Here is a 13,024-nt window from a genome sequence, read left to right as displayed (position 1 = left end):
TGGAAAATGTATTTCATCGGGTATTTGCTTAACTTATCCTAAGCAAGCAGAGAACGCAGAGCATCTGACTCTCATGAGTAATGGTTGGACTCGGTGCCTCAGCCCAGCACCCGGGGGTGGGAGAAGTGAAGTCAGAGCTGGTTTTTTGTGCAGCTTGGTGGGTGCTGGGGAGGCTCAAGGGTGCTCCCTGCGCTGGGCTCTCTGCATTTATAGTTCTGGTGAAGTTCATGGAGCAAACAGGAAAGAGTAGATTAGTTTACTGTTGAAAATACCCAGGATTGCAAAACCGGACTTAGCCTTTTCTTGTTTTGTTTTTGTCCTTTGTAGTAAGATCCAGTTTGAACTTGTTAAATCTGGATTGCATGAAGCTGATAAATCAAGAGGCACTCCTCTGAAAACAGGAGTGAGCTCTGGGGGAGGGAAGGAGACGCAGGAAACTCCAAGTGCCCTGGCATTCCCTGAATTGCTTTGTTTCTTGAGCCTCTGACAGCCTGCAGCATTCAGCTCTTTATCTCCTGGCTCAGGAGCCAGCTTAGACATTAAACAGCAAAACAGCACAAACTTCACACTGCCTACCTTTCCCAACACTGCTTCCTTTTCTGCTTACCTTGTAACTCTGACACTGCTTTTTAAAAAATTAATATTATATATTTTTACCCTGGCTTGCTATACTCATGTAATTTTCATTTCTTTCCTTCTCCTCTGCTCCTTGGAATTTCAGAATTAATATTAACTCTATATTAACTACTATTAACTATATAAGCTGCCAATTCTACTTTTAAGCTCCTTGCTTAAAACAGAGACTGTGTCCCTTGAGTATATTGCAAGTTTTCTGTGCCGCCTTTAAGATTTCTTCCTATTTTTTCCCTTCCTCCCCCTGAATGTAGCCTGGGCTCATTGCAGTGCAGTCTCTGTCTTAGTGTTTCCATGGCATCAGCAAAACAGTGGTATTGTCTGGTCTCGGCAGTGTCAGGCTGTGCTGCAAGAGCAGTTCCAAGGCACGTGCAGCTCTCTAGAAATGTAATCTGTGTGTGCATCAGGAGAGGATGGGATGCTGCTCCCCTGCATTCCTTGTTCTTCCTGCATTTATTCACTTGGGTGGGATTTGCTCAGAGAGCTCCCTCCACCTCCAGCTGCCCTCAGGAGCACTGAGCGAGGGAAGAGGAGAGTTGAGTCAAACCCTGCAAGTGTTGTGGTAAAAGGAAAGTTAAATATTCCTGGGAGCAGAACAGGAGAGAAGGGTGTGGGGAAAATCACGCAGATAAGTAGTGAGGTCTTTAATTGCAGTCTCCTTGAAAGTTCTTTCTGTGCACATTATGGTGACTTAGACCTGTCATGAAACCAAAAGGTGGAGAGAGCAGTCAGCCTGTGGCTGCCTATCTGCTGAAACCCCCCAAAAGATGAGGAAGAAGCTTAAGGGTTCATTCTGTAAATGAGTGTGTAATGGTGTTGTAGGAAAGCAGGGGAAAATAGATCTGTAATGCCTAGAACCTGAAATTTGTCTGCATCTCTCATAAATTGTCACCTTGCTTTCCAATGTGGTGATACTGGGAGAGCTTGGGGAGAATCTGGGCTGGAAAACTCAGCTGTGTGAGGTGCTTGCTCGGGGTAGTTTTGAGGGAACAGCATCTAGGACAGTGAATGTAAAGGCTCGTGCCTGTGCGTGCTTCCTTTGCTAGGTATTCTTGCTTTTTCTTCTCAGGAAAGAATGTTTTTTAAGATGATGGATAAGCTGAGGGGGCCCTGTTTTGTAGCAGCAGCTACTGTCTTCCCTCTTCTTTTCTTGCTGACCCCATAAATTTCATTCCCTCATTCAGGCTGACCTCTGCCCTTGCTGTTTAGAGCCCAAGATTAAGTGTTCAGGGTAACATAAAGAGGCAAAACATGACAGCGTGGCTTGCTTCTTACCCTGTATTAAATAACCAGACAAGAGTAAATCAGCTGCTGCAGTGCTCATGGAGAGAGGGTGATGCCACCTGTTTCTCTTGACTGCAGCAGTTGCTATAATGAGAGGCGATGTGGATCACTTCAGGGCATGCCTTTGTGGGAGGAATGGGGGCACAAATGTGAGTTTGGAGGTTGGAGCTGGAAGTTCCTCTCAGCTCCTTTGCCAGCAGCTGGAGCCAGGAAAAGATCATCAGGTGCCATGCTTGGGCACAGCAGGGCAGCCCTGCTGGAGTTTGCTGCAACTGTAATAGGAGAGGAAGGCTTGTTGGAAACGTTCTCTCCGTTACCAAGTGGATTTTGGTGGAAATCCTGGCTGTACCGCTTTGGCTAGACTTAAAAATGCATCGGGAGGGACAAATTAAAATTGGAGCTGCTTTGCTTACAGGGCTGTAACTTGTGCTCTGTGCTGAGATGGGCAGTTTCAGAACTACATCCTTATTTCAGAGCTGTGGCACACCATGACTCACCAGACCTTCTGTGTGGTGCCTCAATCCTCACATGGGCTGCCGAGAGGAAGTGGAAAAAAGCCTTGCAGGGTTGGGGAACTGCTCAGTAACAGGAGGGGACAATTTCTTCTGAGTCTGCTGGCATCAGCTTTCCCTTAGCAAGCCATGGAGACGCTTCTCTCATCATTAACACGAAATTTTCATCACTTTGAGCTTTTTAACGATTGCTCACAAATGCTGTGGTTTTTTGATGTTAATCTCCCTTCCCCCTGCTTCCAAACTTGCCCATTCAGCACAAACTGGGTTAGTCTTCACCTTCCCAGCCTGATTGTCCTCACTGGAGCATCCCAGCTGGAGAAGCAGTGCTGCAGCTCCCAGCAAGGCAGGAGAGGAGATGACTAAAGCAGGCCTGGCTGTGCTGCACATGAAGCTTATAAAAACTTGTCCTGCCCAGAATAAACTTCACTGGCACTAAGCAGGTGCTGTGTCCCCATTTTTTGGAGCCCTGCCTGCTGCTGCCCAGAGAATTCCAGTGCAAGATCAGAATGGCTGAAGGAAGTGTGCCCACTATGTCCACTCTGATGGCTGGAAGGCTGAAGGATGGAGTGGGGCTTTGATGTCCCAGCTCCTACATCCATCAGTATATTTGCTCTGGACTTTTAATGAGGTGATCATTAGGGAAGAACAGCATTTTTTGTTGTCTTTTTTCCTGTCGCTTGAACTGACAACTCTTTTTAATTCTTTTTTTTTTCCTGCAGTGGCTCTCTACACTTCCATTTTTGGGGTCCTGCAGCTGCTGTGCCTGCTGACAGCGCCTGTGATCGGGTGCATCATGGACTGGAGAATGAAAGAGTGTGATGATGGCTCAGAAGAGAATGAGGAGAGCAACGCTGAGCAGTGCGTAGTGTGTGCCACACGGGACATGCAGCCACCTAGCAGGCCCCCTCTGCTCTGCCTTATGTGTTGTGGGATCAAAGACTGGAAAGAATATTGGCTCTTCAGTATAGAAAAGAAAGCCTGAAGGAAGACTTGATAATTGCAGAGGAAAGGAGCAGACTATCTTCCATGTTCACTAAGATCAGTCAAGAAGAGCAAATTTAAGTGGTAGCAGGAGAGGCTCAGACTTCCCTCCTAGCCCAAGAGTAAGAGTAACAGCACTGAAATAATTACCCAGATGTTCCTCACCTTCCACTGATGGAGATCCCAGCACATCCACAGGCAGACCTATATCCAAACTGGTGTAGATAGAGTTGATGTGATGTGTGGAGAATCTTGCTGTGAATTCCAGCAGCTGCTGGAAGCGTGTTTGTAACACAGGTTTTCCTGTCCTTTCAGAGGTGACAAGAAAAAGAAAAAGCGTGACCGTCAGATCCAGAAAATCACCAACGCCACCAATGCCTTTGTATTCACGAACTTACTGCTGGTTGGATTTGGAATCACCTGTCTTATTCCTAATCTACCGTTGCAGGTGAGTAGGTGAAATGGGTGGGGGTGCTGGCAGAATGACAGGACAGTGCCAGGAGAACCTGCTGGTGGTGGCAGGAGGGCTGGGACTGGCACTGCTGGGAAACTTCCATCCTGCTTTGGAAGCCTCACTTTTAGAACTGAAACAAATAACACTGTGCAGTTTCAATTCCTTGGGAGAACATGACCAAGCAGCTATAGTTCAAATGCCAGTTGATACAGAATTTATTTGCACTTCGAAGTTTCTGCAGCTGGGCTGTGTGACAACAAGTTCTTGCCCATCAAAATCCTCTCAGCAGTGCCTGTATGTTTAAAACTGGGCTTGATTTAAGCTGCTGAAGGTTGAAAAAACTTGCTGCAAGAAGCATAACATGGTGATGTGTACAGCAGGTTATTCCTGCGTCAAATGCTATGCCCAGTGATATCTGTGGGATTATAAACCTGTTAAAATATTTATTCTGTGCCACCACCTGTTTTTGGCAGAGGAGTTTAGTGATTTTACGCTCTACTTAAACACGCCTTGATGATGTAGGCAAACAGCTGCAGTTTGCTCGTACTTGCGTGTTGTCCGCAATAACTTGTGGAAAATTAACTAAATTGGTGGCTGTGGAAAAGCACGGTGATCCTGGCCTCAGGTTGCTGGGGACACGTCCTTGCAGCAGTGCCACTTACCAATGACAGAGCTCTTGTGTGTGTGCAAAGTAAGGAAAAGCAGTGCCTGGAGACAAGTACAAATTTCTTCCCTTGTGCTTTCCCAATCCTACCTAGAAAGAACAGCTTTTAGGAATGGTGGTGTGTTGGGGTCTGGCACCGCCCTGGGTGGTGTCTAGGATGTGACATTTTTCTGCTTCTCTTTTCAGATTCTGTCCTTCATTTTGCACACAATTGTGAGAGGATTCATCCACTCAGCTGTGGGAGGCCTCTATGCAGCTGTGTAAGTGTCTGGTTACCTATAAAATGTGGCTGGCCAGATAAACTGGTTTGGGATTGGTAGGCTCTCCTGGGGAGATGAAGATCAGGAATGAGGTCTTCGTGGTCAGAGGGGGAAAATGATGCAACTTGTTTCCTCAGTCACCTCTAGACATGACAATAGCTGGACTGAAATCCCAGCTGGTGCTTTCCTTGTTTAGCAACAGAGACAAGCACAGCTATGTGTGGGCCTCATGTGAGACTAAACTATTGACACTAAGGTTATATAGTAAAAACTCAAGGCTTTTTTTGTCTTGTAATGAGCAGATATGTGCATGTGCCCAGGTAAAACATTAATGTGACTGAAAACATTGCTGCTGCGCTCCTCTGAAGTTGACATTGGTAAAACATTGCTCAAGATACCATTAGTGATGCCTCCTCCCTTTCCCAGGACAGATCATCTATCCTGTTTCCAACTTGGCAAATTATCAATAGCTGAATCAAAATACTCTCTTCCTCATTAAGCAATGTTTTTGGCTTTGAAAACACATCTGTCCCTCGGTCCTGAGAGGCTGGACAGAGGAACAAAGAGGGGCTATTCTCTTTCAGGGAATCAGAGATTTGTTGAGGTGGGAAGGGACCTCTCGAAACCAAGGTCAGCTAGAGCAGGTTGTCCAGGAGTGCAACTGATTGTGTTTTGAGTATCTCCATGGATGGAGACTCCACAGACTCCTTCTGTCAAAGGTTTAGATCGTAGTGTCTGGGGAATCCAGACTAGAAAACACATCTAAGACTCTGCTTCAGAAATGCATAAACTTTTGGCTCTCTGGCAGCCAGAAGCAAAATATTTTTGTCTTGGGCAAGGTAAATAAATGTATGTTGCAGTGTATATCCCCTTACTTGTAAACTAATCCTGTTTGACCATTGCAACTCTCTGGAACTTCCTGGAGTTTAGGTATTTTTTTGCTTTGAATGCAACTGCTTTGAATATTTGAAGGTTTTGATTTGCTTCTTTCTCTCCAAGTTCAGTTTAACCTGACCCTTTTAAAACACTGCTCAGTCATGGAAAGAGAAAGATGTTAGATGATTCCTGAAATTTATTTTTCCATTAATATTATCTGATACCCAGCACTTGCCAGTCAACAGTGTTGTTTAGTTTGACATAGGATCAAACTTGTCCTCTAAAAAGGAAAACACTAACCTGTTGTGCAGGTTTCACTGACTTCCAAAGGGAGCAAATTGTTATGACCAGATGAAAATGATTGCTCAGCCACAAGTCATCTGGATAAAGAGGCCCTGCTTTTAACTTGTAAATATCAACACTGTGCTCCCTGTGCAATAGGAACAGGAGTTGTATAAACACTTCCACCTGCCCACAGTAGAGCTGCAAAACAAAACAAGTGCTGGATCTGATATTACTAAAGTTTGAGAGCTCAGGATGAGAATATTCTGGAGAAGAAGGCTCCAGCCGTGGCACCAGTGCCACTCTGCTCTCAAGAGCTCCGTGCACACCACAGGGTATAGGTAAATACCCTATAAAAAGGGGCAGTCACACAGTGCTGGAGGGAGTTCTGCACATTATGCATGTCTTGGGACTGTGCTCTCACGTTGGTCTCTGTTACTGGACTGGGAATGTAATCTGACCTGGGTGATGTGAACAGTCAAGGTGACACATAATAATGCTGTTGCTTTCTTTGTTGACAGATACCCCTCGACTCAGTTTGGCAGCTTGACAGGGCTGCAGTCGTTGATCAGTGCCCTCTTTGCCCTTCTGCAGCAGCCTCTCTTCATGGCACTGACAGGACCTTTGAAAGGAGACCCCCTCTGGGCAAGTTCTTCTCAGTTTTAATGTGGAAGCTTTGTGGTTAAGATGATTTTTGGCTTGTTTCTTGGGGAGAAAAAAAGGACTCCTCTGCATGAACCAAGGTTAAAAACAGCTGTAATTTTACATGTTCCTGTTTGCTGTTACCTTGGTGCTGTCCTGGAAACCTTTCCCTTTGTGAGTAATGACTCCCTGGGCAGGAAAGCCAGTAACCCTTATGGTGTATGGAAAGGGAGGAAGGAAATGGTTTCCACTAACAGTTTGTGGTGAGTCAGAATCTGACAGGTTAAAATGGGTGAGTGTGAGCAGACCTCAAAATTCAGGACAAATACTCTGGCACTTGAGACCTATGAGCTCCAATTACCAGTAAATTTTGGATTGCTGATGCTAATGTCCAAAAAGCCAAATGGCTGTTGAGGGCAGGGCTAATGTGGTGTCTTGCTGAGAGTCCGAGCAGCTCAGTAAAATCATGACATGGGTGGTCTTGGGGAGAATTCTGGTCTCTAGGCTACACTGCCCACGCCTGTTGCTCTTCAATCAGCAAACTTGGTGTGAAAGACCTGCAGCTCAAACAGCCCTGCCTGTTCTGTGAAACAAGACTCCTGCAGCCATAATCCAGAGTGAAAAACTCTTGCAGCTTTTAGCTTGTACACAAGAGGTGCTCTGGGCATGGGAGCATAAATATAAAAACGGTGGAAGATGTTGCCAGCACATGGAGCAGGGCGTCTCCTGGTTTGCCCACAGCTGGGTGACGTGGGCTGGGCTCTGACACCGCTGCATGCATGACTGGGTTGTTGTCTCCTCCTAACCAGCCTAATTGTGGTTTGCTTTTCTCCTGCAGCTCAATGTTGGCTTGCTTGGCATGAGCCTCCTGGGTTTCTGCCTCCCAATCTACCTGGTCTGCTACAGGCGCAGGCTAGAGAGAGAAAAAAAGCAGAAGATGGAAGATGCCAAACTTTTCTTCAAAATCAATGGCACTCCCACTGAGGAAGCCTTCGTTTAAACTGGTGCTTCATGTACAACCTCCCCTGTACAGGTTCCTACCACATCCGTGGGTTCTACCTGTGGTGTAAGCCAGGACTTTTCTCCCCTGGCTCTGCCGGTCTTTGCTCATCACTGGAGCGAGGGCTGGGCATCATGACTGATATGCCTCAGATATATGGCAGGAGGAGACTTCCCACTCCTTACTCCAAAACACAGGACACTTTTCCTTTTTATAAAGGCCATACAGATATTGTGTCTTAAATTATCCCCTGATCACACTCTCCAGCAGCAGAGAGTTTGCATAGGAAACTGGGGAGAGAAGGAATAGAGGGATGGGGGAAGAGGGAAGACAGACCATAATTTGAGTTTGCAAATGTAACACACTGAAGTCTGTTTTCTCCCCCTCTTCCCCCAACCTTGGCTGACACAGTCTCGGATGCAAGCTGCACTCTCCTCCCTCCCCAAGGCTTCATAATGGTCTTTCTGCTTGATGTGTAGCTGGACCCAGTGGTTTTACTGTGTCTCCAGACATATCCCTGTTTCTGAGGCAGGGAAGAGGTTTTTATTCCCATATGTATGAGCACAGCTTCAGTGTGTATTGCTAAATGTTGGCTGCTAGCACTGACAGCTCCCAAACCTTTTATTACTGCAAATGACACAGACTGTGAGCAATGGATCTGCCTTCCACACTGAAATGATGAAGAGCCTATAGTGGACTGCTGGTCCTAGACCAAGCCTTCGGAGGCCTGGAATTCCTCTTCTTCCCAGTTCACAGAACCACCTGTACATGTTTTAAACTATCTGCAGTCCTGGAGCCTCTGAGATAAGAACTGGATCTTCTTTACCAATGAAGTGCTTTGAGACTTGTTGCCTTTTGCCTCTTCCCTCCGACATGACCCTGGGAGGGGAGCAGCAATGTGTATTCAGTGAAGTGGAGAAGCTTCTTGAAGCTGAGTTCAGACACCTTGGTGTTCATGTGCTGTGAGCTGACCTGCTGGTGAAAAGAACCAAGAGTGCAGAACACTCCTTTGTGTCTGGTAACTGGATCCTGTGGACATATGGCAGGGTGATGTGGTGATGCCATTTTTAGCCATAAGCTTATTTTTACCTTGCTATGATAATGGTCACCTAACTGCTGAACACCAGGTTACTGTGACTGACCAAAATGCTGCCAGTTTGGCTGTTCTAGGAGCCTTCTACAATGTTGATGCTCTGTCTGGACAGAGCACATGGTGACTGATTGTATGGTGAAGCTGACTGTCAGAGCAATACATGTGGGTAAAGGTGCTCCAGGTCTGTTCACACCAGGGAGTGGAATACAAAGGGAATTTTTAACCTGCTTATTTTTATAGAGGTTTTCCTTGTCTAAAGCAGACTTTTCTGCCCTTAACCTTCTTGTTGAAGTCGGTAGCTCAGGCTCTGTAGCCCTGTGTTAAGCACTGAACCGAGTGGAGCTGCTGGAAGCAGGACTGTGCAGGGGTGAGGACGAGCATCCCCGGTGGGTGTGTGGCACCGACTGCACTGGGCTGAGCTGGTGGCTGCGGGAAGGTTGGGGCAGAAATAAAACAATTATGAAGACCCAGTGGTGGTGTTTTACTACACAGCCTGACAGGGGCTCAGACATTCACCTTGGCTATATCTGGTTGGAAAAGTACAAGCGTTGCTCACTGGCGATTAGAAACAACACCGTGCTGAGACCTTCCTGTGAGAAATTACCTGGAAGCTGGTTGTTAACTCCTTCGTTGGGGGTTTGAAGGAGACAGAACCTCAGCCCGGGCAGGGTTTCACCTTTCCTGAAAAGCGCCAGAGCCTCGGCAGCAGGGCCGTGAGCCCCACAGGTCCCTGGCTGGTGGCGGTGCCAGCGCAGGCGGCCGGGGCCGCTCCGCGGGCCGGCAGCGCCATCTCGAGTCGCTGCTCCCGCAGGCGGGGCGATGCTGCTGCGCGCCGCGGTACCTTTTAGTCTAAAGTTACTCCTTTTGGAAAGACTCGCCACTTGAGGATTTTACACTTTTTTTTTTTTTTTTAATGTGTTGCCTTTATTAAATGTGTTTGTTTCAAGACAGCTTTACTGCCTGCTGTCAACACTGTACTCTTCTGGAACTTTTTGTCTTTTGGTGATGATTTAGTGACCTTTCCATCTTTTCTTTGAGCAATAATTCAGATGGCAGAGTTTTGATTCATTTTCCTGGTTCCCTGTCTTGTCTCAAGTACGTGTTCAGAGACCTACCAGCAGTGCTACAGCCTGCCTAGATTGCCAGAGGGCTTTCTGCAGATTTCTGCATTTTGTATTACAATATTTCTAAATGGTTTTGAGAAGAGTCCTGTTCTTGCTCAGAGATATTTGTGACATGACAATGACAGCTATCAGGTGAGTGAGCCTCCATCCATAGTCTCAGTGTCCTAAAGCATAGTTGGAGGGTTGTTTCATGTGCTTTACTTCCAGCATTACTTCCACCTCAGTTTCAGAGTTGAATGTGATTGCTTCCACTCTTAAGTCACTTAAATGCCTGTTACAAATGTCTCAGCAAAATAGTGGAAAAGAGAGTGGCATATTTTAATGAAGTCTTAGTGGAGATGCTGCTGCCTTTTAATTTAGCTGCACATACTTCAAAGGACACACTTTTGTTTCTGCCATCTACCTCCCTGCTTCAGTTCCCAGTTCCTGCCCTTTATTAGGGCTATCTTCAAATCCAGTTTCATCTGATAAACTGGTGGATGTGTGTGCTTCTGTTCAGAAGCTGCTGGTCAGGTGTGAGGAGTAGAGTTCATGCCCTGGTGGGTACACAGGGAAGTTTTAGCTATTCAGGGTTGAACAGATAAATGAGATCATGTTCTCAGGCCATGAAAAGTCAAACTGTGGGATTCTTTGCAGAAGAATTTAGTGGGGAACAAAAGTATCAACTTTTTTTTTAAAAGAGGCTGGTTAAACAATGCATCCACTAACTCAGGGAGATTTTAAGTTGCTGTAAATGAGAAAGTTATGCCAAGGAAAGATACTCGTCTGCATGTTCTGTCTTGTAAGAATTGGTCAAAGCTGGAGAAAACACGCTGGGCTAAAGTGAAACACTGGTCTGATCTAATGGGGTGAAATTTATTCTGACACTTGTGAACCAAACTAATTTCAAGAGCACTCTAAGATTTATCTATCCAAAACCTGCATCTGCATTCACGATGTGCAAACACTACTGATTGTGGCATAACTGCTTTAGAGCTGCACCTCCTGCAGCAGTGGGGTCCTTGGAGGGCAATATTCTGCTTTCAGCTTCTTCTGAACATTGTCTTGCACAGTGCAGAAACACAGCTGGGGTGGTCCCATCACATGTGGTTGATCAGGGGCAGTTTGCCTCATCCTTTGATGCTTAGGGAAGTGGAATTGTGGGTTATATACATTCGGAGTGGAAAACAGCGTTGCTGCTTCCCAGCCGAGTGATGCAGGATGAAGACAATTCTTGGTGCGCTCCCTGTGTGCATGAGCCACCTTGTGGGAAAAATAAATGGGCTACCAAAGACTGGAGAGCCACAGCAGTTTGCATCAATAATGCATTTATCTGTATAACTCAAATACAGGTCAATGTGTTTAACTGCTTTCATAATTCCTTAATGATTTGTAGGACTTGGGGATTTTTATGCCCTTCCTTACCCTCATCCATATGGGAAGTGCAAGGAGGGTGGCCATGGGAAAGACCTCCATGGAAGCAACCCCAGCTGAATGTAATGAAGCAGAAACCTGATCTGTGAGTACCTCAGAGTCAAAGGTTGCTGTGTAAAGTGATTTCACCTTCTGGAGACGCTGCTCCCAGGCTCTACAGCCTCTCACATGCATTTAATATGCATTTGTATTAAAAAAAAAAAAAAAAAAAAAAGAAATTCACAGCGTGGGGAAGGGAGGGTGACAGCTTTTTGCTTTCACTAATCTGCCAGAACCTAAGCCCCGTTGACACAGCCTTTATAACGCTAATGCTATGACACTATATCAGAAGTAGCAGAGAAAATCTGTGCTGTTCTGCTTAATAGGACACTTAAACTATGGCAGTCACTGAGTAAAGCTATATATGGATCCTTGAGATGAAACTGGACACAGATGTCTGGAAAAAAAAAAGGGGCAAATCTTGCTGAGACACCAACTGCAATGCTGCTACAGCAACTGAAGTGTTCAACTCCCACAGCAAAGCCCATCCTCTTCATGCTCTGTCTATAAAGGAAAATTGCAGGATAATGAGATTTTAACTAAGCCCGTAAATCACTAAAATGTTTTCAAGTAGAAGATTTCCCTCTTGACAGGCTGATGAATTTGGAAAATATGCTACAAAATTTAAAGCAGATACTGTAGGGTAAAAGGAATGAAATCTTTACACATACTTGCTACTCTTTTTTTCCCCCTTTGAGTTTTTTTCTGTATCTGCAGAGCTTTTTGGTATTCCCTACACCCCAGTTTAGAAGTGCAAAGTGCTCATAATGGCAAATAGTATTACAGTAGGATTCCTGATGGGAACAGACTGGTTTGGGGTTTTTTTAATTAAAAAAAAAAAAAAAAGGTCACTTCTGAATTATAAGTCACAATGTTATCTTCTCTGGAATAGCTGAAACAATGGTGTGTTATGTAGCTGCAGTCTTACATGTTAATTATAAAGCCCACAGGTCCTTGTTTTCCTCCATGTGCTGCCAGCCTGTCTGCGCAGTCTGTTTTTCCCAGGTGTCCTGTGCTCCATGTTGTCATCCTGCTGCTGTTTGTCACTTCCTTGTGCCTGACCCTTTGTCACCTGCTTTTTATTCTGGAGACAACCCCCCATTTTAGAAAACCCCCTCTTTAACCTGCCAGCATTACCTCTCCCACCTTTTCCTGTCCACAGAATTTTTTGTAGCGTTTGCCGAAGTCAAATTGTAAACTCCTTGGGGCAGGCCTGTGTCATCTTCTCTGTGTTTGTAAGGTGATGTGCAGTACTATTTCAAAATAAAGTGATAATAAGTTAATCATTAGTTTTCCTTCTGAGGGTGAACATAATGAAAGCATTGGTTGCTTCCTAATGAGATTATGGAGCCATGAATGCTTTACAGGGTGGCATCTGCCAAAGGGAAGGACCCAGGTTGAATATTTCCTTGACTGTCTCTTCTCTAGGTTAGGAGCTAATAAATAATGCAAATTAAACTTTTCTTCCCCAATTGAGTTTAATCTCTGAGAAAAAAACCGAAACCCTGTAGATGGCAGGTTGAGAACGAAATCAAGCTCAGCTATACAGCGTGAACTGCTATCAAAAAAATAGTGAAAAATAAACAATGTGGCCTTAGATGGGAGCACAGGTGTTACCAGCAAAGCTGCACATCTTGGTTATCCATCCCTTAACTTGGTGAGGCTAAATCTGTGGTGGTTTACTTTTCCAATCCAATAATGACAATCATTGAAAATGCCATAAATCATGACCTAGTGACAGGGTGAAGCCCATGACCTGAAGCC

The 13,024-nt window shown here is 45.4% G+C and overlaps 1 protein-coding gene across 3 annotated transcripts in view; it reads left to right on the top strand.

The window, feature by feature from the left end:
* Nucleotides 1-12,543, top strand: part of SLC43A2 (solute carrier family 43 member 2) — a 31,927-nt gene extending 19,384 nt beyond the window's left edge. For all 3 annotated transcript variants that reach the window (XM_039562930.1, XM_039562929.1, XM_019287637.3), the window contains 5 exons: nt 3,152-3,290; nt 3,729-3,861; nt 4,718-4,791; nt 6,471-6,594; nt 7,430-12,543. In XM_039562930.1, the coding sequence (XP_039418864.1) occupies nt 3,152-3,290; nt 3,729-3,861; nt 4,718-4,791; nt 6,471-6,594; nt 7,430-7,591 (632 nt within the window). In that variant the 3' untranslated portion in view covers nt 7,592-12,543. The remainder of the gene's footprint in view (nt 1-3,151; nt 3,291-3,728; nt 3,862-4,717; nt 4,792-6,470; nt 6,595-7,429) is intronic.
* Nucleotides 12,544-13,024: the final 481 nt, after the last annotated feature.

This window comes from Corvus cornix, chromosome 19 (assembly GCF_000738735.6).
Source record: "Corvus cornix cornix isolate S_Up_H32 chromosome 19, ASM73873v5, whole genome shotgun sequence".
NCBI lineage: Eukaryota > Metazoa > Chordata > Aves > Passeriformes > Corvidae > Corvus > Corvus cornix.
The sequence above is the reverse complement of the archived record's forward strand: the minus strand, read 5'-3'. Positions and strand labels throughout refer to the sequence as shown.